Here is a 13,894-nt window from a genome sequence, read left to right as displayed (position 1 = left end):
AACGAGAAAAACACAAACATGAGTCTGATGAGAAAATCTGACTTTTAATCATGATTAGCATTAGCATTTAGCATCAATGTAGGTATTGTCCTTAATGTTCACACTAAGCTGCTCATTACTAAACATTCCTCAGACATTTATTATTAAAATCATTTCACGCTAAACACGTTCAGTTTCTACTTGGTAGAGGTGGTGCTGAGTGGACGCTTCCTGTTGTCGTGACAACGGCTCAGTCAAAACAATATGATGATGATGATGAAGAAGATGCAGACATCCTCTGGCTCCGCTCCATCAGAAACGGTCACAGTCTGGCTCGGCGGCGGTCCCTGAGAGCGAACAGGACGGCATGAGCACGGTCGAACGACTCGCCAACGGCCGCCTGGACTCGACTCCTCCATCGCTGCAGCTGAGGACGGTCTTTCAGGACGTCCCTGCCCCCCCCCAGAGGCTGCGGAGACGCACTGAGCATGTTAAAAACACAACAGCCACACACCTGCTGGAGCAGTCACAGCTGTGAACCAATCAGAGCGTCTGACCTGCATGAGCTCACACACAGCGAGCAGGTCGGCCACAGTGATGTCATCACCGCACAGGAATGGCTGTCTGCCGAGAAACATGGACTCCACCCGGTCCAGAGTGTCATCCAGCTGAGACAGAGCACGAACCAAACGCACCTCCTCCACCGCAGAACCAGTCTGAGCCGGGAGGAGCACCTGGGGCAGGTGGAGACAGTGTATATACCTCCTCTAGTATAAAGACTAACAGTGTATATACACTATATTACCAAAAGTATTCGCTCACCCATTCAAATGATCAGAATCAGGTGTTCTAATCACTTGGCCTGGCCCCAGGTGTATAAATTCAAGCACTCAGGCATGCAGACTGTGAAACAAGACATTTGTGAAAGAATGGGCCGCTCTCAGGAGCTCAGTGAATTCCAGCGTGGAACTGTCATAGGATGCCACTTGTGCAACAAATCCAGTCGTGAAATTTCCTCGCTCCTAAATATTCCACAGTCAACTGTCAGCTCTATTATAACAAAATGGAAGCGTTTGGGAAAAACAGCAACTCAGCCACGAAGTGGTAGGCCACGTAAAGTGACGGAGAGGGGTCAGCGGATGCTGAAGCGCATAGTGCAAAGAGGTCGCCGACTTTCTGCACAGTCAATTGCTACAGAGCTACAAACTTCATGTGACCTTCAGATTAGCCCAAGTACAGTACGCAGAGAGCTTCATGGAATGGGTTTCCATGGCCGAGCAGCTGCAGCCAAGCCACACATCACCAAGTGCAATGCAAGGCGTCGGATGCAATGGTGTAAAGCACGCCGCCACTGGCCTCTAGAGCAGTGGAGACGCGTTCTCTGGAGTGATGAATCACGCTTTTCCATCTGGCAATCTGATGGACGAGTCTGGGTTTGGAGGTTGCCAGGAGAACGGTACATTTCAGATTGCATTGTGCCAACTGTGAAATTTGGTGGAGGAGGAATTATGGTATGGGGTTGTTTTTCAGGAGCTGGGCTTGGCCCCTTAGTTCCAGTGAAAGGAACATTGAATGCTTCAGGATACCAAAACATTTTGGACAATTCCATGCTCCCAACCTTGTGGGAACAGTTTGGAGCGGGCCCCTTCCTCTTCCAACATGACTGTGCACCAGTGCACAAAGCAAGGTCCATAAAGACGTGGATGACAGAGTCTGGTGTGGATGAACTTGACTGGCCTGCACAGAGTCCTGACCTGAACCCGATAGAACACCTTTGGGATGAATTAGAGCGGAGACTGAGAGCCAGGCCTTCTCGACCAACATCAGTGTGTGACCTCACCAATGCGCTTTTGGAAGAATGGTCAAAAATTCCTATAAACACTCTCCTCAACCTTGTGGACAGTCTTCCCAGAAGAGTTGAAGCTGTAATAGCTGCAAAAGGTGGACCGACATCATATTGAATTCTATGAGTTAGGAATGGGATGGCACTTCAGTTCATAGAATGAGTAAAGGCAGGTGAGCGAATACTTTTGGTAATATAGTGTACCTCTAGTATAAAGACTAACAGTGTATATACCTCCTCTAGTATAAAGACTAACAGTGTATATACCTCCTCTAGTATAAAGACTAACAGTGTATATACCTCCTCTAGTATAAAGACTAACAGTGTATATACCTCCTCTAGTATAAAGACTAACGGTGTATATACCTCCTCTAGTATAAAGACTAACAGTGTATATACCTCCTCTAGTATAAAGACTAACAGTGTATATACCTCTAGTATAAAGACTAACTGTGTATATACCTCCTCTAGTATAAAGACTAACGGTGTATATACCTCCTCTAGTATAAAGACTAACAGTGTATATACCTCCTCTAGTACAAAGACTAACAGTGTATATACCTCTAGTATAAAGACTAACAGTGTATATACCTCCTCTAGTATAAACTAACAGTGTATATACCTCCTCTAGTATAAAGACTAACAGTGTATATACCTCCTCTAGTATAAAGACTAACAGTGTATATACCTCCAGTATAAAGACTAACAGTGTATATACCTCCTCTAGTATAAAGACTAACAGTGTATATACCTCCTCTAGTATAAAGACTAACGGTGTATATACCTCCTCTAGTATAAAGACTAACAGTGTATATACCTCTAGTATAAAGACTAACTGTGTATATACCTCCTCTAGTATAAAGACTAACGGTGTATATACCTCCTCTAGTATAAAGACTAACAGTGTATATACCTCCTCTAGTACAAAGACTAACAGTGTATATACCTCTAGTATAAAGACTAACAGTGTATACACCTCCTCCAGTATAGAAACTAACAGTGTATATACCTCCTCTAGTATAAACTAACAGTGTATATACCTCCTCTAGTATAAAGACTAACAGTGTATATACCTCCTCTAGTATAAAGACTAACAGTGTATATACCTCTACTATAAAGACTAACGGTGTATATACCTCTTCTAGTATAAAGACTAACAGTGTATATACCTCCTCTAGTATAAAGACTAACAGTGTATATACCTCTAGTATAAAGACTAACAGTGTATACACCTCCTCTAGTATAGAAACTAACAGTGTACATACCTCTAGTATAAAGACTAACGGTGTATATACCTCCTCTAGTATAAAGACTAACAGTGTATATACCTCTAGTATAAAGACTAACAGTGTATATACCTCCTCTAGTATAAAGACTAACAGTGTATATACCTCCTCTAGTATAGAAACTAACAGTGTACATACCTCATGTATAAAGACTAACGGTGTATATACCTCCTCTAGTATAAAGACTAACAGTGTATATACCTCTAGTATAAAGACTAACAGTGTATATACCTCCTCTAGTATAAAGACTAACAGTGTATATACCTCCTCTAGTATAAAGACTAACAGTGTATATACCTCCTCTAGTATAAACTAACAGTGTATATATCTCCAGTATAAAGACTAACAGTGTATATACCTCCTCTAGTATAAAGACTAACAGTGTATATACCTCTAGTATAAAGACTAACAGTGTATATACCTCTAGTACAAAGACTAATGGTGTATATACCTCCTCTAGTATAAAGACTAACAGTGTATATACCTCCTCTAGTATAAAGACTAACAGTGTATATACCTCCTCTAGTACAAAGACTAACAGTGTATATACCTCTAGTATAAAGACTAACAGTGTATACACCTCCTCCAGTATAGAAACTAACAGTGTATATACCTCCTCTAGTATAAACTAACAGTGTATATACCTCCTCTAGTATAAAGACTAACAGTGTATATACCTCCTCTAGTATAAAGACTAACAGTGTATATACCTCTACTATAAAGACTAACGGTGTATATACCTCTTCTAGTATAAAGACTAACAGTGTATATACCTCCTCTAGTATAAAGACTAACAGTGTATATACCTCTAGTATAAAGACTAACAGTGTATACACCTCCTCTAGTATAGAAACTAACAGTGTACATACCTCTAGTATAAAGACTAACGGTGTATATACCTCCTCTAGTATAAAGACTAACAGTGTATATACCTCTAGTATAAAGACTAACAGTGTATATACCTCCTCTAGTATGAAGACTAACAGTGTATATACCTCCTCTAGTATAGAAACTAACAGTGTACATACCTCATGTATAAAGACTAACGGTGTATATACCTCCTCTAGTATAAAGACTAACAGTGTATATACCTCTAGTATAAAGACTAACAGTGTATATACCTCCTCTAGTATAAAGACTAACAGTGTATATACCTCCTCTAGTATAAAGACTAACAGTGTATATACCTCCTCTAGTATAAACTAACAGTGTATATATCTCCAGTATAAAGACTAACAGTGTATATACCTCCTCTAGTATAAAGACTAACAGTGTATATACCTCTAGTATAAAGACTAACAGTGTATATACCTCTAGTACAAAGACTAATGGTGTATATACCTCCTCTACTATAAAGACTAACAGTGTATATACCTCCTCTAGTATAAAGACTAACAGTGTATATACCTCTAGTATAAAGACTAACAGTGTATACACCTCCTCCAGTATAGAAATTAACAGTGTATATACCTCCTCTAGTATAAAGACTAACAGTGTATATACCTCTACTATAAAGACTAACGGTGTATATACCTCTTCTAGTATAAAGACTAACAGTGTATATACCTCCTCTAGTATAGAAACTAACAGTGTACATTCCTCTAGTATAAAGACTAACGGTGTATATACCTCCTCTAGTATAAAGACTAACAGTGTATATACCTCCTCTAGTATAAAGACTAACAGTGTATATACCTCCAGTATAAAGACTAACAGTGTATATACCTCCTCTAGTATAAAGACTAACAGTGTATATACCTCCTCTAGTATAAAGACTAACAGTGTATATACCTCCTCTAGTATAAAGACTAACAGTGTATATACCTCTTCTAGTATAAAGACTAACAGTGTATATATCTCCTCTAGTATAAAGACTAACAGTGTATATACCTCCTCTAGTATAAACTAACAGTGTATATACCTCCTCTAGTATAAACTAACAGTGTATATACCTCCTCTAGTATAAAGACTAACAGTGTATATACCTCCTCTAGTATAAAGACTAACAGTGTATATACCTCTAGTATAAAGACTAACAGTGTATACACCTCCTCTAGTATAGAAACTAACAGTGTATATACCTCTAGTATAAAGACTAACGGTGTATATACGTCCTCTAGTATAAAGACTAACAGTGTATATACCTCTAGTATAAAGACTAACAGTGTATATACCTCTAGTATAAAGACTAACAGTGTATATACCTCCTCTAGTATGAAGACTAACAGTGTATATACCTCCTCTAGTATAAAGACTAACAGTGTATATACCTCTACTATAAAGACTAACGGTGTATATACCTCCTCTAGTATAAAGACTAACAGTGTATATACCTCCTCTAGTATAAAGACTAACAGTGTATATACCTCTAGTATAAAGACTAACAGTGTATACACCTCCTCTAGTATAGAAACTAACAGTGTATATACCTCTAGTATAAAGACTAACGGTGTATATACCTCCTCTAGTATAAAGACTAACAGTGTATATACCTCTAGTATAAAGACTAACAGTGTATATACCTCCTCTAGTATAAAGACTAACAGTGTATATACCTTCTCTAGTATAAAGACTAACAGTGTATATACCTCTACTATAAAGACTAACGGTGTATATACCTCCTCTAGTATAAAGACTAACAGTGTATATACCTCCTCTAGTATAAAGACTAACAGTGTATATACCTCCTCCAGTATAAAGACTAACAGTGTATATACCTCCAGTATAAAGACTAACAGTGTATATACCTCCAGTATAAAGACTAACAGTGTATATACCTCTAGTATAAAGACTAACAGTGTATATACCTCTAGTATAAAGACTAACAGTGTATATACCTCTAGTATAAAGACTAACAGTGTATATACCTCCAGTATAAAGACTAACAGTGTATATACCTCCTCTAGTATAAACTAACAGTGTATATACCTCCTCTAGTATAAACTAACAGTGTATATACCTCCTCTAGTATAAAGACTAACAGTGTATATACCTCCTCTAGTATAAAGACTAACAGTGTATATACCTCTAGTATAAAGACTAACAGTGTATACACCTCCTCTAGTATAGAAACTAACAGTGTATATACCTCTAGTGTATATACCTCCTCTAGTATAAAGACTAACAGTGTATATACCTCCTCCAGTATAAAGACTAACAGTGTATATACCTCCAGTATAAAGACTAACAGTGTATATACCTCTAGTATAAAGACTAACAGTGTATATACCTCTAGTATAAAGACTAACAGTGTATATACCTCTAGTATAAAGACTAACAGTGTATATACCTCCAGTATAAAGACTAACAGTGTATATACCTCCAGTATAAAGACTAACAGTGTATATACCTCCTCTAGTATAAACTAACAGTGTATATACCTCCTCTAGTATAAACTAACAGTGTATATACCTCCTCTAGTATAAAGACTAACAGTGTATATACCTCTAGTATAAAGACTAACAGTGTATACACCTCCTCTAGTATAGAAACTAACAGTGTATATACCTCTAGTATAAAGACTAACGGTGTATATACCTCCTCTAGTATAAAGACTAACAGTCAGTGTTTGGAATAACGCCGTTTAAAAGAACGGCGTTAGGTAACGACGTTCTTTTTTCAGTAACGGGGTAATCTAACTAATTACTTTTCCCGTCGTTACAACGCCGTTAACGTTACTGGAGGTTAAATGCGGTGCGTTACTATGCATTGATTGAATAAACTGTGTAATCTGAACGCACCCCTGGCTCACCGCTAGTGAGGAGGTGGGTTAATAACGAGGTAAGCGATTATGATTGGCTAAGGCAGAGTCATGTTTCATGGTAGCCAATCAGAGCCAGTGGTTTTACACACATGACAGCACACGCGCCATACACACACACCCAACAGCTAAACAGAGATTCGATGAAGCAGCAGAGACGGCGAGTCAGGAGCAATCCGATGAAAAGTTGGCATTTTCAAGGTGGAGATATAAGCACTACTTCAATAAATAAAAAAAATCATTGTGGTCAAAGGGAGGAACGTGCATGTAATGTGTACATTATGTCCAGGAGCGAAGACTTTCTCGACATCCATTGTAAGCAACTCTAATTTAATCTTACGACGACACACGCATCTACAAAGCTAGTGGCCAAAAACACCGATTCCTCCACCACAGATGACAGCTCGCCGTCTAAACCCTCCCAAAATATAAATATTATAAAAATAAATTTAATATAAATATAATTATAAAATATATATATAAATATCGAAAGTTATGTACAAACACCTGTCTGTTCTAGTCATTTCAACTGACTTGTGAAAACTGCTCAAACAAATCCAAATTCTTTGACATATTGCAACTTTTTTTTTTTAACAGTAACGCAAATAGTTACTTTCCCTGGTAACGAGTTACTTTTATTATAGAGTAATTCAGTTACTAACTCAGTTACTTTTTGGAACAAGTAGTGAGTAACTATAACTAATTACTTTTTTAAAGTAACGTTCCCAACACTGCTAACAGTGTATATACCTCTAGCATAAAGACTAACAGTGTATATACCTCCTCTAGTATAAAGACTAACAGTGTATATACCTCCTCTAGTATAAAGACTAACAGTGTATATACCTCCTCTAGTATAAAGACTAACAGTGTATATACCTCTAGTATAAAGACTAAGTGTATATACCTCCTCTAGTATAAAGACTAACAGTGTATATACCTCCTCTAGTATAAAGACTAACAGTGTATATACCTCTAGTATAAAGACTAACAGTGTATATACCTCCTCTAGTATAAAGACTAACAGTGTATATACCTCCTCTAGTATAAAGACTAACAGTGTATATACCTCCTCTAGTATAAAGACTAACAGTGTATATACCTCCTCTAGTATAAAGACTAACAGTGTATATACCTCCTCTAGTATAAAGACTAACAGTGTATATACCTCCTCCAGTATAAAGACTAACAGTGTATATACCTCCAGTATAAAGACTAACAGTGTATATACCTCCAGTATAAAGACTAACGGTGTATATACCTCCAGTATAAAGACTAACAGTGTATATACCTCCTCTAGTATAAAGACTAACAGTGTATATACCTCCTCTAGTATAAAGACTAACGGTGTATATACCTCCTCTAGTATAAAGACTAACAGTGTATATACCTCCTCTAGTATAAAGACTAACAGTGTATATACCTCCTCTAGTATAAAGACTAACAGTGTATATACCTCTAGTATAAAGACTAACAGTGTATATACCTCCTCTAGTATAAAGACTAACAGTGTATATACCTCCTCTAGTATAAAGACTAACAGTGTATATACCTCCTCTAGTATAAACTAACAGTGTATATACCTCCTCTAGTATAAAGACTAACAGTGTATATACCTCCTCTAGTATAAAGACTAACAGTGTATATACCTCTAGTATAAAGACTAACAGTGTATACACCTCCTCTAGTATAGAAACTAACAGTGTATATACCTCTAGTATAAAGACTAACGGTGTATATACCTCCTCTAGTATAAAGACTAACAGTGTATATACCTCTAGTATAAAGACTAACAGTGTATATACCTCTAGTATAAAGACTAACAGTGTATATACCTCCTCTAGTATGAAGACTAACAGTGTATATACCTCCTCTAGTATAAAGACTAACAGTGTATATACCTCTACTATAAAGACTAACGGTGTATATACCTCCTCTAGTATAAAGACTAACAGTGTATATACCTCCTCTAGTATAAAGACTAACAGTGTATATACCTCTAGTATAAAGACTAACAGTGTATACACCTCCTCTAGTATAGAAACTAACAGTGTATATACCTCTAGTATAAAGACTAACGGTGTATATACCTCCTCTAGTATAAAGACTAACAGTGTATATACCTCTAGTATAAAGACTAACAGTGTATATACCTCCTCTAGTATAAAGACTAACAGTGTATATACCTTCTCTAGTATAAAGACTAACAGTGTATATACCTCTACTATAAAGACTAACGGTGTATATACCTCCTCTAGTATAAAGACTAACAGTGTATATACCTCCTCTAGTATAAAGACTAACAGTGTATATACCTCCTCCAGTATAAAGACTAACAGTGTATATACCTCCAGTATAAAGACTAACAGTGTATATACCTCTAGTATAAAGACTAACAGTGTATATACCTCTAGTATAAAGACTAACAGTGTATATACCTCTAGTATAAAGACTAACAGTGTATATACCTCCTCTAGTATGAAGACTAACAGTGTATATACCTCCTCTAGTATAAAGACTAACAGTGTATATACCTCTACTATAAAGACTAACGGTGTATATACCTCCTCTAGTATAAAGACTAACAGTGTATATACCTCCTCTAGTATAAAGACTAACAGTGTATATACCTCCTCTAGTATAGAAACTAACAGTGTATATACCTCTAGTATAAAGACTAACGGTGTATATACCTCCTCTAGTATAAAGACTAACAGTGTATATACCTCTAGTATAAAGACTAACAGTGTATATACCTCCTCTAGTATAAAGACTAACAGTGTATATACCTTCTCTAGTATAAAGACTAACAGTGTATATACCTCTACTATAAAGACTAACGGTGTATATACCTCCTCTAGTATAAAGACTAACAGTGTATATACCTCCTCTAGTATAAAGACTAACAGTGTATATACCTCCTCCAGTATAAAGACTAACAGTGTATATACCTCCAGTATAAAGACTAACAGTGTATATACCTCTAGTATAAAGACTAACAGTGTATATACCTCTAGTATAAAGACTAACAGTGTATATACCTCTAGTATAAAGACTAACAGTGTATATACCTGCTGTATAAAGACTAACAGTGTATATACCTCCAGTATAAAGACTAACAGTGTATATACCTCCTCTAGTATAAACTAACAGTGTATATACCTCCTCTAGTATAAACTAACAGTGTATATACCTCCTCTAGTATAAAGACTAACAGTGTATATACCTCCTCTAGTATAAAGACTAACAGTGTATATACCTCCTCTAGTATAAAGACTAACAGTGTATATACCTCTAGTATAAAGACTAACAGTGTATACACCTCCTCTAGTATAGAAACTAACAGTGTATATACCTCTAGTATAAAGACTAACAGTGTATATACCTCCTCTAGTATAAAGACTAACAGTGTATACCTTCTCTAGTATAAAGACTAACAGTGTATATACCTCTACTATAAAGACTAACAGTGTATATACCTCCTCTAGTATAAAGACTAACAGTGTATATACCTCCTCCAGTATAAAGACTAACAGTGTATATACCTCCAGTATAAAGACTAACAGTGTATATACCTCTAGTATAAAGACTAACAGTGTATATACCTCTAGTATAAAGACTAACAGTGTATATACCTCTAGTATAAAGACTAACAGTGTATATACCTCCAGTATAAAGACTAACAGTGTATATACCTCCAGTATAAAGACTAACAGTGTATACACCTCCTCTAGTATAGAAACTAACAGTGTACATACCTCTAGTATAAAGACTAACGGTGTATATACCTCCTCTAGTATAAAGACTAACAGTGTATATACCTCTAGTATAAAGACTAACAGTGTATATACCTCCTCTAGTATAAAGACTAACAGTGTATATACCTCCTCTAGTATAGAAACTAACAGTGTACATACCTCATGTATAAAGACTAACGGTGTATATACCTCCTCTAGTATAAAGACTAACAGTGTATATACCTCTAGTATAAAGACTAACAGTGTATATACCTCCTCTAGTATAAAGACTAACAGTGTATATACCTCCTCTAGTATAAAGACTAACAGTGTATATACCTCCTCTAGTATAAACTAACAGTGTATATACCTCCTCTAGTATAAAGACTAACAGTGTATATACCTCCTCTAGTATAAAGACTAACAGTGTATATACCTCCTCTAGTATAAACTAACAGTGTATATACCTCCTCCAGTATAAAGACTAACAGTGTATATACCTCCTCTAGTATAAAGACTAACAGTGTATATACCTCTAGTATAAAGACTAACAGTGTATATACCTCTAGTACAAAGACTAACAGTGTATATACCTCCTCTAGTATAAAGACTAACAGTGTATATACCTCCTCCAGTATAAAGACTAACAGTGTATATACCTCCAGTATAAAGACTAACAGTGTATATACCTCCAGTATAAAGACTAACGGTGTATATACCTCCAGTATAAAGACTAACAGTGTATATACCTCCTCTAGTATAAAGACTAACAGTGTATATACCTCCTCTAGTATAAAGACTAACGGTGTATATACCTCCTCTAGTATAAAGACTAACAGTGTATATACCTCCTCTAGTATAAAGACTAACAGTGTATATACCTCCTCTAGTATAAAGACTAACAGTGTATATACCTCTAGTATAAAGACTAACAGTGTATATACCTCCTCTAGTATAAAGACTAACAGTGTATATACCTCCTCTAGTATAAAGACTAACAGTGTATATACCTCCTCTAGTATAAAGACTAACAGTGTATATACCTCCTCTAGTATAAAGACTAACAGTGTATATACCTCCTCTAGTATAAAGACTAACAGTGTATATACCTCCTCCAGTATAAAGACTAACAGTGTATATACCTCCAGTATAAAGACTAACAGTGTATATACCTCCAGTATAAAGACTAACGGTGTATATACCTCCTCTAGTATAAAGACTAACAGTGTATACACCTCCTCCAGTATAAAGACTAACAGTGTATATACCTCTAGTATAAAGACTAACAGTGTATATACCTCCTCTAGTATAAAGACTAACAGTGTATATACCTCCAGTATAAAGACTAACGGTGTATATACCTCCAGTATAAAGACTAACAGTGTATATACCTCCTCTAGTATAAAGACTAACAGTGTATATACCTCCTCTAGTATAAAGACTAACGGTGTATATACCTCCTCTAGTATAAAGACTAACGGTGTATATACCTCCTCTAGTATAAAGACTAACAGTGTATATACCTCTAGTATAAAGACTAACAGTGTATATACCTCCTCTAGTATAAAGACTAACGGTGTATATACCTCCAGTATAAAGACTAACGGTGTATATACCTCTAGTATAAAGACTAACAGTGTATATACCTCCAGTATAAAGACTAACAGTGTATATACCTCCTCTAGTATAAAGACTAACGGTGTATATACCTCCAGTATAAAGACTAACGGTGTATATACCTCTAGTATAAAGACTAACAGTGTATATACCTCCAGTATAAAGACTAACAGTGTATATACCTCCTCTAGTATAAAGACTAACAGTGTATATACCTCCTCTAGTATAAAGACTAACAGTGTATATACCTCCTCTAGTATAAAGACTAACAGTGTATATACCTCCAGTATAAAGACTAACGGTGTATATACCTCTAGTATAAAGACTAACGGTGTATATACCTCCAGTATAAAGACTAACAGTGTATATACCTCCAGTATAAAGACTTTAGCAGCGTGTGGTCGTGTGTTGCTGTGATGCCAGGCTGTGTACTCGTCCACTCTGGCTCGTCTCTCTGGTTGCCGTGGATACCAGTGCTCTGGGACATCGTACTTGGTGGACAGGTACTTCAGGATGGCGTCACTGCGACAGAGAGATGTTAAAGTTTTACATTCAGTGATGAGAACTGGACTAAGATTCTGTCTTGAAAGTTTTTGTGTTTGTCAAAATAAATTTGTCAACTCAGCAACATCCATCACAGCGCCACCTGGAGTCTGGGAGCACAACAACATGCAGCTCATAGTGTGTGTGTGGGTGTGTGTGTGTGTGTGTGTGTGTGTGTGTGTGTGTGTGTGTGCACCTCTCTGTGAGGACGAAGCCGTTGTCCACCATGACAGGAACCTTCTGCATTGGGTTTAACTTGGTGAACTCTGGAGTCCTGTTTTCTCCTGCACACACACGCACCAGAAACTCAAACTGAACTCCATTAAGCAATGTTGCGTTTTAAATATGTTTACATTTTACCGGAGATTAACACTGAAGAATGAAACATTTCAATGTGCAGTAACAACAGAGATGATCCTCTCTTCAGTTCGGCATGCTGCTCTGTGGATCTGAACGCTTCCTTCCACTGAGCAGCACACAGATCAGCAGCTCAACATGAAAACTATCAAACTCTGACACGTAGGAAGTTTATTGATATGCCGAATTCACCAGAGGATCCTGACACCTTGCTCTATGTGTTGGTTCGGTCCTAAACGGTTTCTACTGACACACAATTAGAGAATATTTTAATAGTTTATAGACTTTAAACGGAGTTTCATGAGAGCAGGAATAGCGCCATGTGGGTCAAAGGTCTCCGAGGCAGAGGTCAGCCACAAGTCCTAGTCACTTTTCACTCGTTAACCTGCCGACTGTCCGGTTACTTCACCGTTTATCAGTTACTGATCCGGTTAGTGGTCCGGTTGGTGGTCCGGTAGGTCTGCTCACCTCTCCTCAGAGCCACGGTTTGGACGCTGTGCGGTATTTTGCAGCAGGTGAGCAGGATGTGCACCGCCCTGCAGGGCTGCGACAGAAGGTCCAGGTAAACCTTCACCGACTGACCTGCTGCCATGGCGACGGAGCCGTTTGTGTCCGTTAAATCTGTGAAATAAAGAATAAACGGCCGGTAAACAGCTGTGGAACCTGGCCCGTGAGTCTGCTGTGTCCACGGCTGCAGCTGCTCTAGTCCGCCGCCTGCAGGACACTCCGCACACTGCAGCTGCACCAAACTCCATTCAGATTCTGAGGGATT

At 37.3% G+C, this 13,894-nt stretch overlaps 1 protein-coding gene across 2 annotated transcripts; it reads right to left on the bottom strand.

Annotated features, from left to right (window-relative positions):
- Position 1: 1 nt before the first annotated feature.
- On the bottom strand, positions 2-13,750 carry gstt2 (glutathione S-transferase theta 2). 2 transcript variants are annotated; one of them, XM_084552446.1, is made up of 5 exons: positions 13,591-13,750; positions 12,962-13,049; positions 12,594-12,744; positions 537-713; positions 2-448 (listed from the first exon to the last, which is right to left on the bottom strand). In XM_084552446.1, exons 1-5 carry the CDS (start codon positions 13,712-13,714, stop codon positions 302-304), a joined length of 687 nt encoding a protein of 228 aa, XP_084408572.1. In that variant the 5' UTR covers positions 13,715-13,750; the 3' UTR covers positions 2-301. The 2 variants fall into 2 exon arrangements, with proteins under 2 accessions (XP_084408572.1, XP_084408573.1); XM_084552447.1 differs by lacking the exon at positions 13,591-13,750 and adding an exon at positions 13,126-13,574 and having other exon boundaries at positions 5-448.
- Positions 13,751-13,894: the final 144 nt, after the last annotated feature.

Source organism: Chelon labrosus (genome assembly GCF_963514085.1).
Source record: "Chelon labrosus genome assembly, chromosome: 9".
Classification (NCBI taxonomy): domain Eukaryota; kingdom Metazoa; phylum Chordata; class Actinopteri; order Mugiliformes; family Mugilidae; genus Chelon; species Chelon labrosus.
This window is presented reverse-complemented; position numbering and strand designations above follow the sequence as displayed.